This window comes from Prenolepis imparis, unplaced genomic scaffold (assembly GCF_030444845.1).
Source record: "Prenolepis imparis isolate NDT839.2.m4 unplaced genomic scaffold, iyPreImpa1.0 SCAF_9, whole genome shotgun sequence".
NCBI classification, from domain to species: domain Eukaryota; kingdom Metazoa; phylum Arthropoda; class Insecta; order Hymenoptera; family Formicidae; genus Prenolepis; species Prenolepis imparis.
Window position 1 is genome coordinate 10,161,040 of NW_028141167.1, and position 14,553 is coordinate 10,175,592.

Below are 14,553 nucleotides of genomic sequence, written 5' to 3' on the forward strand. Positions count from 1 at the left end.
ACACTCGCCTGAGTCCTGCCGACTCCGATAGATCCTACGACCGTGAGGCAGCGCCGTTCGACATCCCTCGTGGTCGCGAGGGAGCAGGAAGCCACTGCGATATGCGATATATCGAACATCCCGCACGGTTCTCGAAGGTAAAACGTAAGTTGTGTGGAAAATTCCTATTATTCATATTTTAATTGCACTTATTACTTTCTCTCTTTCTCCCCTCGTTGCTCTCCGCAAAGAGAGAATGCAATCTTCCGCGCTGAAAAACCGCATCCAACATTTCAGCTTGCTATTATAACCTATTGAATTGAATTGTATCGATAGGTTATACATGTCGATAGGTTATATATATAATGTATAATTATTTACGCTGTTGAAACTTTTTCTACGAAGATAAATCTATATGCTTATCACTATCTATTGCGACAATATTGCATTTTATTATTTTGATAGAGTTTTATATAAAAGTATTATTATTTTCTTTCTTTTTTCTCTTTTATTATATATTTATATAATATAATATAATATTTTTATTTTACATTATATATTATATTTATTTTATTATATTATATTTTATATTATATTACTCTTTTATTATATTATATTTACATGTATATTCCGTGAAAATTTAGCGTTTGAATCACCCGCCATTTTTCGGCTCTCTTCTCGAGTCGAAGTAAATTCGATTCTAATCGATCCGAGTCGTTCGATTGTTATCGATTGCACTAAACTTCTCGCGAGGGCTTCCCTCTCGATTCTTATCGACCCATGATTTATCTTTCGCAGAGACGCTGCTGTGTGTTTGTATAGTCTCGCACTTGCGCTTCATTTTCGAAAATCTAATCGTACAACGAGGTTCTACGCAAGGAGATACATATTTCTACATCGCTCCTCTCTCATCCTACGACAGGTATGTTTATATACGTGCAATTAATACAATAATATGTCTCGTCATAGTTTCAAGTTGAACGAACGGTACGTTATACTCTAGCCTCGAAAGGCCATTTTATATTTTCGTCTAACGGCTTGTACGCATATATATATGTACATATTACAAATATTACTGCCGCATATGCTTTCGTATCGCACAATCGCACGTAAGCACGAATAAATAAGATAATGGCCCTCCCTTCTCGCCACGCGCGCGGTCCTCGGTTTTTATTTGCAGGCGTTCGACGATTGAAGATAATACGACTTAATTTCTGCAATGAGCGAGACGCGGGCGAGTAACACTCATCCCGCGATGCGACAGACATTTCAAACAGACTTGTCTATGTTGATGCAATTCGAAATCGCGTTTCTTTGAAAGGAAAAAGAAAAACGACAACGTAAGACTCGATATGCATTTTCGTGCAAACATTTTTTTTTAGACTTAATTAGTAAATCTCTCTCTCCCTTCTCTCTCTCTCTCTCTCTCTCTCTCTCTCTCTCTCTCTCTCTCGCCTTTTTTATTTTTTTGTTATGCTCGCTGCAATCAATTACTACGGAATGTTTCGTTTTCAGCCGACTATGCCTGCATAGTGCATCGACAGTTGCGTGTATACAGCGTTGATCATTGCATAATCCCACGGCATTGCAACACCATTGTACCATTAATGCCGAAGGCATTGTTGCATCGCGCCTGTTTTTCGCCTTGAGCATTCTTCTTGGAGCTATAAAGGATGAAATTTTAATAGAGTTCCATCGTGATGAGCGAATCAAGCAGACGAGGATATGAATAGAACGTAAGTTTTTTCTCCTTTTTTTTTCTTCTCGAGAGAAGTATATATCTCGAATAGTATAAATTGGCATTATACCAATACGCGGTGACATCAAACGAGTTGATAGATAATTAAGCCTCTTATTTAAAACGCGCGCGCTTTATAGGAATATAAATCTAAACTGCACATTATAATAATCTATCTGCATTGTAAAAAACGTATTAAACATACAAATGAGTTTCTAGAATGTCGAAGCAGTTCGGGAAATTTTCGATTGGTCGACTTTTAGGTCAGCAAGTACAACACGACATTACGAGGCTACTTAAAGAAAGTAATGAATCGTCGCGCGGTGACATTGACCTAATTAAAAAGTGATAAGAAGTAGAAGATTTTTTCTTCCTCTCTCTCTCTCTTTTTCTCTCTTTCGTATACACGGTTTTATCTTATAGGATTGAAACTAGGCTAGTGCAAGGTTCTTACTGCAATGACGTTATATATATAGAGTGTTTCACACATAGAGAGAGAAAGCTCATCCTCTTCGAGGAGATGTCTCTCTCCCCCCGCTTTTTTTTTTAAAAATACCACGATTATCCGAAAAAATTCTTCTAAAGAATAAAATGTACGTATAAGTGACGCGATTTGATAGAGTCAAGAACGAAAGGCGCATCGAGAATAGAATTGACGGTATTAAAGAAGTCTTAATGCTTTACACGAGTGTGGCGTTCTAATTATAGCCAAGAGACCTCTCTGGCGTTGCCATATGGAGCACGTTCGGGCAGAGAGCGCGAAGGGTTAAACAAAACAGGCTTCGTTCAAGCGTGGCGCTTCCCGTAGCCGATTGGCATTCAGCGAGGATCGGCCGGTCCACCGGCCATTAATTGCCCATTATATCGTAACGTGGGTGGGCCGCGGAGTGCAGTAATATCTATCGCTCCTTCCTCTCCCTCCCTCATCTATCTACCTCGAACGTCCTCGTCGAGCAGCGATGGGAACAATATCCTCGTCGATGTCACGCGGAATTCGCGGGATTCCTTTCGGGAAATGATCAGGAAGAGATGTCAGAAAAGTGTCTTCTAGTATTAGCGCACAAAAGTATATCTTTGTAAAATCTTTCGCAGTTCTCCTCCCTTCGGATATCTTCCAAGAGACGAGAAACCTGTTTCGACGCACGTCATAGTTTTCACCGAAGCGTGGTTTTCAAGGTTTTTATCTGTCGATGTCGGCTCGACCCCATCGCTAGCAGCCGCATAAATATATATATATACATACGGATGGAAGAGGCATGGATTTAATGGTGTAGTGCGACCGGTCGTGCCGTGTCGTCCATCGCGTGTATATATTGTGTTTCAGCGGCCGGGCTCACGTGACACTCGGATAGATTTGCGTCAATGGTGACCTCCGCGGCCACGCATACCACACTTGTTGTGCACGCGTACATGCACGCGTGGGACCGTCGACGAGAGAACTGCGAGCGAACGAAAGAAAGAGAGAGAAAGATCGAGACGGAAGTGTTTTTCGGTTGGTTTTTTTTTCTTCGGGAACCTTTTCTCATAGTCGAAAATTATACGTTTATGCATATATAAATATAATTTTTATATTGTTTTTTATGTTATATTTATTTATATATGTATAAAACTGTTTAATATTTATGTATAATGTTTGCTGGTGCAAACAGTAAGTGACCAATCAACTATTTCCTTGAAAATTTCGGCGATGCAGTTTACGCAGCCGTTCGTCGACCCGAACGCGATCGTTGCAAAAATTTCCACGTTTAGTAACATCTATTTGCACGGCAAGTAGCGGCTCTTGTTAGCGCCTTCGCGGTATCATCTCTTCGTGTCTTCAGCATCGACGAGCGTGAATTTTCAAGCCATCATCGAGAACAGTTCGGGTCTTTCGATCGTCAAACGGATTCCGCTTATCGCCGCGTTTGGCGGCTCGTGAAACATGGAAGGTGAAAAAAGGAAGGTGAAAGAAACAATAGAACATTGTCGTGAAAAATAAGGAAAACCTGGTAACCGGTCAACGTCAATGAATGTAATTGCTGCGACGAAAACGGGGCAGGAATGCTTTTATTTCTCGCAGCCGCGTTATTATTTCACCGACGCATTCGCGTATTTGTCACACGCGGTATCGAAAAGTCGCGTATCTATCAGAGACGACAGAGAATTGTCAGTGATACCGATTATCGATTTTTTCTGCGTGCGTGTATCATGTATCTATAAATAATATCGTAAATAATCAGCGTCGCGTTGTCCACATTCAATGCAATCAAGAGTGGCCGTATTATTATTATTATTATGTCTTTATGATCTCGAAAATTCGCCAAATTGATCCTGGAGAACGACACGTGGAAGGGTAAAACCTGCAAACAGACTCGGCAGGATTCCGGAACCTGTTTCGCAAATTACCGGACTTTATTTTTAAACATCTTTGATATACAACTATACATTGAAGCTTTTTTAAATTGCTAATCGTATGCGTTAACGCGCAGAGAATAACGATAGGCGCGTTCGGAATCGTATATTACATTTGTCGGCGTGACCGTCCAAGAAAGAACATATATTATTATAATATAAAAATCTCGCATTTTAACGCGCGAGAGAGGGAGAAAGAAAAAAAAGAAAGAGAGAGAGAGAGAGTCTCATCGCGAGAACGGAAATACCGACATTTATGCGCGGAAATGTTTTATCGCAGTTTTCCGTTGTCGTATGTTCGGATTAGATAAAACAAGAGGAAGGCGAAAGGAAGATAAATTTGTCGCGGACACGTATATGTAAACATACAATGCGATATAACAATTATCGAAAATGAAGAGAGAATGAGTGCTTCACGGTTGGCCGCCGTTCACGTAACATCACATTTACAAATTACAAGTTTCCTCCTCGCTTCGCGATATATATTTGCGTATACTTGACGAAAAAAAAAAAGCTATTAAAAATATCAGGCTCTAGCATCTCTATATACGAGGTCTATCCGCTAGGTCGGCAATGCACGATCATAATTATTATCGCGGTTAATTAATGAAGCAGTCGTCATGGTGGATGCGAATGAATTCCGGTCGACCTAATTAATTTTTTTTTTTAAACTATGTATATATTCACGCGATATTCTTCTCTTGCAATCTAGGATATGCTAAATTCTTAATCCCTCAAGGATTTCGTCTTAATAACAAGCGTTCGCCCGATGTTTTCGCGATACCTAACAAAGATTATTCGAATTCGTCGCTTGACGTCATTACTTGCGGCACCGGAGAGAGAAATGGGCGATATTTTTCGAAGAAACATATCTAAGATCTAAGGCCGGTATTCATAGTCCGATCTTATATTTAAGATTATCTTAAGTCTGGTCAGAGGTTGACTTAAGATCCCATTCAACCAATCAAATGGCTGCGTGGCATCTCAAGTTCGGACTTAAGGCAATCTTAAATATAAGATCGGACTATGAATACCGGCCTAAGATACATCTCGATCACCAAAATAGCTCGTATCTTTTTTCTTTTTTTTTTAATATCGCGAAAAATAACAATCTCTCGCGAAATCGAACGACAGCTTCGCACGGGAGATGAATCGGCGCACATTTTCGCGACACGGTACATCCGACATCGTTGTTATCGCGTTATTGTAGCTCGCGTGTGGGCGTGTACTTGTCCAAGGACGATTCGAGGAGCGAAATCGCGCTCGATTAACGCTAAGAGAGGGAGCAATCTCGTTAAAGATGCTTTATTAAATTATATCTTGGACCGAAATGTCGTTTTAACGAAGGCCTCGAAGACTCGAAACACTCGTCGTCGACGTGCTTCGTCAACTTCGCACGCACGCAAATGCGTTTTGCATTTTGCGTATCAGCTAACGCGTCAAGAAATACGAGTGACAAATACACATATATTGTGTAGACCCGTATGCAAGATTCGAAAAGTATCTCGAAAGATGACTCGCGAGTCATTAAGCAAACTGTACACGCGATTTTCTTAATTAAGTCTCGGGATATATGTAATCGCGCGTCTTTAGCTACCGATAAATCGCAACAGAAGCGGATATGATATTAACGCGATTAATGATGTAAACAAGTAATATAGATGCGTTTATATATTATATCTATTTATATACTTTATACCGTAGCACGTCTTCGACGATTTTTTTTTCTTCGATCCTGGAATAACTTATGTCCGTAATATGTGAATTTCCTGATGTGATCTGATAAAGTCAGTAGCCTCTCGTAAAAATAAGGATATACGTGTGAAGCTATCGATATTTTGTAAAGATGGATATAGGTACACTAAGTAAGCGAAGAAACAACGAATGCAAAATTTTGAATATTCGTGTTTGTTTTTTCTTCTCGCGTTCGTGTATATTGAACATTCCCATTGCCTTCTCATCCATATTGCACAAGAGTTTTGCTTCATGTACCGCTACACGAGAAACGAATGGATTGAATCAAACGCCGACAAAACTCCCGTTCGCAATCGTTCGCAATCGTTCGCAATCGTTCGCAATCTTCCAACTTTAACAGCAAATATTCGCATTCGCTGTTCGTATATCCATCTTGACACATGCGACTCTAATAAACGCGACTCTTGCAACGTTCGCGCGTCATATTAAGATATCTCTGACGCGCGCGATTTTGATACGCGATTTTTCGATATGCATACATATATTCGTTTGAATTTACGAGTTCTCGCTGCGAGGAAAAGACACGAATAACACATTCGCACCTCGTATTTTCGCAGTCAATCTTGCCCCTGTACAATAAAAGCGATCGTCACGTTTCTCGCGACGTCCGAAATAAGGATCAGGATCCATCTCTTATATTAGTCGTCGTCGCCGGTGAAATTCGCAGACGCGAAATTATGAGTCGTGATTCTCCGATTTCTCAAAATTTACGAAGCAAGGCGAGCCTACAAAAAAAAAGAAAAGATAGTCGGACGTCGACTTTCTCCGTGATAAACTTCTCCGATTTACGTCAGCGAGTATACAACGAGCGCACAACCGCAGATGCCGAGGAATCACGCGAGATAACGGCATCGATCGACCGGGATATTATATATACGGGCTGTTGAAAAAGGTTTACATCGGCAGCGAGGTAACAAACGGATAATCGTCTCTCGAACGCATAACGTCGACGTAAATTCATCGAGATTTTATGTGGAAAAAAAAATTGACATTTCGTTTCACGCGTCATCGTGACGCGTTTCTTGGCGTTTCCGGGGAACGCGGGTCTTTCTTACAATTAATGGGATCTCTATCCTGATTCATCGCCGCGATCGCGGGCGTATTATGTATTATTGTGCGTAACCGGAAGTGAATCAGTTGATACGCAAATTCTCCCACACGGCACAAATTCCGAAAAGCTCGGTTCTTACCAGTTTGAATGAAAATGAGCTTGCGTCAAACTCGAAAAATGTTAAATGGATCCGGTGGAGACTTCTGGCATCATATTCATGGAAAAACATCCTGGTCCGGTGACTTAATCACGCAAAGATGCGAGCAGCTTTTCGCGAAACGAAACGCAATAGGATTTCGAGGAAGAATCGATCGGAAAATTTGCGAGTTCGTCGAAATGAATTTTGGAAAAACGTGCTGAAGAAAGCTATTTTTTTTGCGAATCGAAATCCGGAACACGATTTAAATAATTCGCCAAGATGACGCGGAATCTTAGGTGAAACATAGATATAAATCGATTGTAAATTGTAATATCAATTATATATGCATATTTATAGAATATGAGGAAATTATATGCAAAAATTGAGGGAGAAGAAGAAAAGATTTGAGTCTGTGTGGAAGCCTGATATATCGATATATTTAAATGAAATAAAACTGTCCGAATAGAAAATAAAAATGCATATAGTAATGTCGATATATCGACTTAAAGTATTGTATACGAATATATTAATTAATTTCAAAATTATTTATATCAACTCTGAGTAAATAATAATTATATCGAATAGACAACATTCTTAAAAAACTCTAAAGTTTTACGTTATAGTTTTCAGATTATAGTAATAAAAGTTATATGGATATAAAAGAAGAACATTGTTTAATATTACATTTAATAACTAATATAATTACATCATATATATTATATGTACAATACATAATTAGCCTCTAATATCATTTAAAAATAGTAAAAAAAATATCTAATTGATATATTTCATTTTTTTAAAAATTATTTTATTCATTATCAGTATAATATAAATCGAATATTTGCTAATGTTGATAAATGTCTTTAGGACGAGCTTTCTCAGCGCAAAGACGACTGACACAGGGATCCCTCGAGCCCGAAAAAGAGGGTCCGCTTTATTCCGCAGTCTCCTGCTAAACGCAAATTGCCAGCAACTTACGTCGGGTACTCGGCGGCCGGAGAGAGGGAGAGCGCACCGATAAAACTACATTCGCGCTCTCTCGTCGCTCAGTGCTACTCACGGTGTACGCATCGCGTAGTGACGTCAGAGGCGAAGGCACAACGCACAACGCGCTGCTCCGATCTCGACGCAGCGAGTAGCGGACGACGACGACTAGTCGCGCGCAGAAGCGAGGAAGCGAGAAGGAGAGCAGGAATTTCTAGTATAGAAGAAGGACGGCGACGACACAAGGCGGAAGCGAGAGAAGAAACGGAAGAGCGAGGAGGGAGTGATTAAAATGCAACGGGAGCGACAAGGAGAGGAACGTGGCGAGCGGCCAATCGGCGGATCGGACGCCTGCGGGCGTAGGGCGTAGGTGTAGGTCTCGTTCGAGCCGCATTCGTCATCGGCATCGGCCGGCGACGAGTAGGAGTATACGGTACGCTCGATGGAGGTTAGGTTCGTTCGAGCCACGGCGATAGGGTAGAGTGCTAGAACTGACTGCCAGTGTAATCCGCGAATATCGTGAACCGCCAAGTGTGAAGCCACCTCGTTCCCCTAAACGGAGTAAATAAAATGTCAAGCAGCGTGTGCCACGCGCCCCTGCCAGCCCGAATGGAAGCGTTCACCACGAGGCTCTGCCTGCGTGCGGTCGACCAGTATGAGCGGCTTCTTCAGACGCACTTCCACAAGGTATGCCCCATCTCCAAGATCCCCTTCGTTCTCTCGAAGAGGGAGAAGGGGACGCGAATTACCTAGACCTAGGTTCATCGTGAATATCATCAGTTTAATTCGTAATTCGGCCATTGATTGCGAGTATCAATGGAATGTGAAATATGAGAATACGACGACGTTACATCGCGCGCGAGCGCAGCTGTTTATATATGCTTTGGATTAATTATAAATCGCGACACGGCGAAATCCCATCATTAAACAAAATATTTGTGCCGGGAAATATTTCGCCGCGTCGGTATGTATATATGTGCGTTGGTCATACACACATACACATACGCAGACACATGTATACACATAGAAAGTTGACGAGATTCAAACGTGATGCCATCCAACACCGATTCGAATCGTTCGACTACCCGGTTTCCAACGGAAGATCATTGACCTGTTGTATCCACCCCACTTACCATTGCTCCGTGTCCACGATTTCATCTCGCTCGACGCGCGAACAAACATATATATATCATGCACGGTGTTCTAAACAAACATATAGATATGTCGACGTGATAACGCGTTCGCGCGTAATCGGAGCGGCTTAATTCGGTTCCCCAAAAAGTCGGTCGGAATTCGTAGCGTGAAATGTCTGTAATAAAATGTCTATGTAATCGGTTACCGAGTTTTTGTTCGTCAAAGAGCTGGCAGATAATATCATGAGACGTTTGTATTTTCGATGGAGGTAATTTATCATCATAAATATTATGGTTTGCGCGTAAAATAATTTTTTGCCACGCGAAGGAGACATACTTAAGTGTATATTTGTGTGTTCTTTGTATGTGTGTGTGTGTGTGTACAGACTGGCGCAACAGGAGGTCGCTCGAGCCAGTGACGTACGCCTTTTTTCGCGAAGCCTTTCGACTTTCCTCGCTATACATACAATCTAATAAGATCTTCTTTTCGCGCGACTATCCTTTACGAGGAAATTCTCGTCTTATCTTACGATATCGCAAGACACAGGCGGATGTAATGAATCATTGATAGACCTTGATACGAAGAGATATACGTGTAAAAAATAATAATATGTTTTTCATGTTATTACACATGTGACGCACGAGCGCTACGATCGACTATGTTATGCGAAGATACATTGACGCCTTGATAAATGTAAAAGGCTTTTTTTTATTACTACGACGCACATGAGAGCAAAAAAAAACCAAAAAACATAAAAAAAAACGACTCCGTCATTAGCGATAACTCCGGCAAAATTCCGTACAGATTCCGCGCTTCGTTTCGAATTGACAGATCGATTACGCGAGAAAATCGTGGTCCCCGACCAGACGTTCGATTTGAGAGCTCGAAAGGGTGCGCAACCACCAGGGTTCGAAAACCCGGTTCGACGTTGATGACCCTACGGGGGTCTTGCGGTACGCGACTGCGAGAGATCGCTCGAGGCGCAACGGTGACACAGTTTTCGAGCACGGATACACTTGTTACCGCCGAGCGAAACGCCACGAATCACGTCTCGCTTCGCTGAAAATTGCCCCGTGATAATTCCATGTATACGACCGAAAATTAAAGAGCCGCGTTTGACGTAGATCTGTAGACTGTGCGTAAGATTTCGATAATATCTTGTTTTGCTGTCGCGCGCCTGTGGAACCTGATGTATGCGGCTTCGCGAAAAGAGGCGAGACGAAAGGCTCTTTCGGGGAGACGCCACGTATACATATGTATGTATATATACGGTGGTGTTTATGCGAGTTATTTTTGCCACAAAAGCCGCATTACGGTGATTCGCGACACGATGAATGGGCGATTAAGGCGAGCGCGCGTGTCCGTCTCGGCCAAACTTGAGCGAGCGATGAGAGAGAGACTCGACTTATTGTTAGCACAATTAACATTCATTAACGCTCTCGTGTATTTTTTTCCTCGCGAAATGATGCAGATGTATTTATACGCGCGTCCCGTCCGCGAGAGACCCTCGTTTTACCGTACGCACAATCGCGTTTTTCAACTAATTTTTCTCTTCATCCTCCGCGATGTCTTTGCCGTTACTGATGTTTCATCTATTTTCTTGCGGGTGGAATCGATCGTAAATTTTCGCGCTATACGTGTAGAGCAGACAATTTCATGACTCATCATTCAGTTACTGAGCAATCTTTGAGTAATTTGCGATGATTTATGATAATTTTCCATTCGCGTGCGAATGCGATAAAGACATCATGCAATTCCAATTTTGCATTGTATCGAATAGTATACCTTTAGAGCTGTCTAACGTCTCTCGTTCGAGTCTGTCGTGAAAAAGCGCGGGCGAAGGTAGAAGAAGACTTTATAATTGACGGCGAGAAAAGAAGAGTGCATTTCTCTCGGTGTTTCTTTCTTTCCCTGGAATTTCGAAACGGCAAATGCGCGAAGTAAATATAGAAAAACGCCCGCCAACCATCAAAAGAGGTGTAATTAATTAAACAGTAATTTGCATGCGAGAAATGTCAAATCCGCAGGTTCGTATAATTAGCAGTCGTCTCCGCATCTCTCGTCCCCCCCCTCTCGTATCTCGTTATTATAAGAGCCTCGACATTTCGATCGGTTCCCCGGGGCGATTGACTTTATCCGGGACCGCGATTCGGCCCCGCGGCGACAAGCAACTCGCGCGCGGTGTAACTCGAAAAAGTCTGACTGACGTCAATAGGTAGCGTGAGAAAGAGAGAGAGAGAGAGATCCGCGAAATATACATATATGCGATATCGCGCTCTTCGAGTATTTTCCTGCGATCTCTCCGCGAGGCACGCGCGAATATCAGCTGCGTTTAACACATATGCTTTTTATTCTTCTTCTTTGTTGTGTCTCTTCTTGCGCATAAATGAGAGATAAAATTGTGCGATTCGTTCACAACTGTCTGGTACGATCGACCGTCTCTAATAATCCGTTCGATTAATTTCTCCCGTGTTTAATCGGTATTTGCGTTCGTGAAACACCGGATGATGGAGGCCGAAATCACGGTCGAATTACCGGCGCGGACCTTGTCGCGGGAGATTAAAATGAACGGCGTATCGCGAAATCGAGCATTCGCATCTCGAAGAGCGACGATAACGCGACTTAACGCGAATAATGATAAACAACCTTCGCGATTTCTTCATCGAAAAGCGGACGGGATAACTTGGGCATTCAGTCTTGGAATCGTTAATCGCGATCAAAGAGATCTTGTCTCCTCGAGACAATGGATATTGTTTCGTCGCGGATATCGAGTTCCCGGTTCCGGACGACTGAAATTTCGAGGCTACGTAATGCGACTCACTGTGTCCCGGTTGGATTAAATTCTTAGTAGACCTCTCTGGTTGCAGCCCTCGAGCAAGGAGCAGACCCGATTGAGTAATCATGATTCGACGGGCAGCAGCAATAAGGATCACCGTCGGCAGAAGGATGGGTCCAGCAACGGCGGCAGCGGCAGCAGCAGCAGCAGTAGCAGCAGCAGCAGCACCTATAGCGCTTTCCGTCAATGGCGAAGAAACACCCCGATGGGCTCTCATAACAGCCGCTCCAGCAGCGCCGGCTCCAGATCGTCCCACTTGCTCACCAAATTGCCCAATGATCCGGCCACCATCCGGAAGATGGAACAATTCCCCCTGGTCCTGTCCGACGCGACGATGCCGGACGATGCCGATCTCTCTCTGAAATTTCTCGCCCTGGTGTGTATATACGATAGATTCGATTAGTTTATCATTATACGGATTCGTTCTCCATATAGAAAACTGGCTCAAAACGACTTTGCGACTTTGTTGCAGAATGCTCTGGACTTGACGGCGCCGGCGAGCGATGTGCTGCTGAAGAACCGATTAAAGTCCTGGTTTCAATTATCAGGCCATCCGGATGGTTTCGCGCCCGCCGGGCCTGGCACTGTCTGGAAGAGGAAGACTGGCGGTATCGAAAATACGGAGAGCAGCGTTTATGAGATCCTGAGCAAAGAGGAAGCGTTGCGGGATTGCATACCGAGGTATATCTGAAACTCATTTTATTTTTTATTAAAGTAACGTAAGTAATAAAGCGTAGACATTGGGAGATTCAATGTGTCGTCGTCGCTCTTCGCAGATATTATCGAGAGGTCGAATACAATGGCGATACCTTCATCGAACTGCAGAATTTGCTGTTCGGTTTCAACGATCCCCACGTGATGGACATCAAGATGGGCACGCGGACCTTCCTCGAGTCCGAGGTATCCAAAACCACCGCCAGGCCGGATCTCTATGAGAAGATGATGGCCGTTGATCCGGAGGCGCCGACCGAGTTGGAGCACGAGCAACGCGCCGTAACTAAGTTACGGTATATGCAATTCCGCGAGCAACAGAGCTCGACCTGCAGCCACGGTTTTCGCATCGAGGCGATGAAACTACCGGGTGCGCCGCCGATTACCGATCTCAAAAAGGTCAAGTCGCACTCGGAAGTACTCGATACCATAAGACTGTTTCTTGGTAGACGCGAGGACACCCGTCAGAAAATCCTTGAACGCCTCAAAACTTTACGAATCAAGGTCGAGGACTCCGAGTATTTTAAAACCCATGAGGTATTATATTGTTTTTTTTTTTTTTTCCTTTAGTTCTGAATATCGATCATCATTGAGTTTTATACGTTTATTCGGTTCAGAATATTTTATTATATATGCTTGATTGTAATGATGTATGACATTATTATTGTATCTTTCATCAGGTAATCGGCAGTAGTATCTTTATGATCTACGATGGCGAAAAGGTGGGCGTTTGGCTAATAGATTTCGCGAAGACACGCGAAGTACCGGACGGACGGAAGCTTACGCACAGGCGTCCTTGGGAGGAAGGCAACCACGAAGAGGGTTTCCTATTTGGATTGGACAATTTAATTTCGACCATGGAAGAAGTTCGTCTTTCTCCATAAATACTGAATAAATTGCACCGCAAAGTTCAGAGACATTTCTCTGCGCTATAAAACAATATTTCTTGTACGTGTAACGAGGGAAAAAAGTATTTGTATTCCGTCATTTTTCTTTCTGTCTAAATAGTCTTCGATTCAATAGTTATCAATGTCATCAAACTCGAAAAGAAGAGTATATTTTATATAAGTAAGAAGTTGACAGTCAAAAAGTGGTGTACCAATACTTGCTTCGCTCACTTTCTGGTCCTGTAGCAAGTTTCCGACGTGTTCATTATTTATGTCATCGATATACATGTATATTGGTATTTTAACATAAAAGACTGCTTTCTATTGCATTTTGCGCGCATTTTTGTAAGAGACATATCTTGAAATTCGCAACACATTTACTCTGTGTACAAACGATCGTATAATGTACAAAAGTAGCGTTTAAGATAGCGATAAGTAACCCCAACGCGTGTAAATTAGACGAAACTTATTTATGAGGAGTGCTTATATACATTATACGAACAATAATAATACGTTCTTACTTTTTTTAGAGTACTCGTCGTGTCCTCGATCGCTTCGTGTGTTTGAACTTGTAGTAAGGAATAAATAATCTTCGTATACATTTATGTAAATTAGTTTTTCTATTTTAGATACATTAACGTATCCTTAAAAAAGTCGTAAATTCGATAGTTACATTGGATTGTTACATTTGTATGATTAAAGTGTCGTATAATTAAAGCGTCTTTACAATTTTTAATATGTACAATTTTTGCGTTTGCGAATTATTCACACAATATATTAAGACACATTTTTTTTATTTATTATTTATTCATGATTTGTAGGAGAAAAAGAGAAATTGTATATAATAGAGTAATAATAATATGATGAGATTAATGAGTCAACAAGTGCATGCTTATCAATTATCGACTATTATCGCTAATTAAAATTGTCAGCATCTATTCCAAGAAC

General features: G+C 42.0%; 1 protein-coding gene across 3 annotated transcripts; it reads left to right on the forward strand.

The window, feature by feature from the left end:
- Positions 1–3: 3 nt before the first annotated feature.
- Positions 4–14,199, forward strand: Ip3k1 (inositol-trisphosphate 3-kinase-like protein). Of its 3 annotated transcripts, none has more exons than XM_083047324.1 (9): positions 4–144; positions 778–901; positions 1,160–1,319; positions 1,495–1,715; positions 7,921–8,724; positions 12,023–12,383; positions 12,480–12,688; positions 12,784–13,255; positions 13,399–14,199. In XM_083047324.1, the coding sequence occupies exons 5-9, from the start codon at positions 8,693–8,695 to the stop codon at positions 13,600–13,602; spliced, it is 1,278 nt and encodes a 425-aa protein (XP_082903450.1). In that variant the 5' UTR covers positions 4–144; positions 778–901; positions 1,160–1,319; positions 1,495–1,715; positions 7,921–8,692; the 3' UTR covers positions 13,603–14,199. The 3 variants fall into 3 exon arrangements, with proteins under 3 accessions (XP_082903450.1, XP_082903448.1, XP_082903449.1); XM_083047322.1 differs by having other exon boundaries at positions 12,039–12,383; positions 13,399–14,191; XM_083047323.1 differs by lacking the exon at positions 1,160–1,319 and having other exon boundaries at positions 12,039–12,383; positions 13,399–14,191.
- The last annotated feature ends 354 nt before the right edge of the window (positions 14,200–14,553 follow it).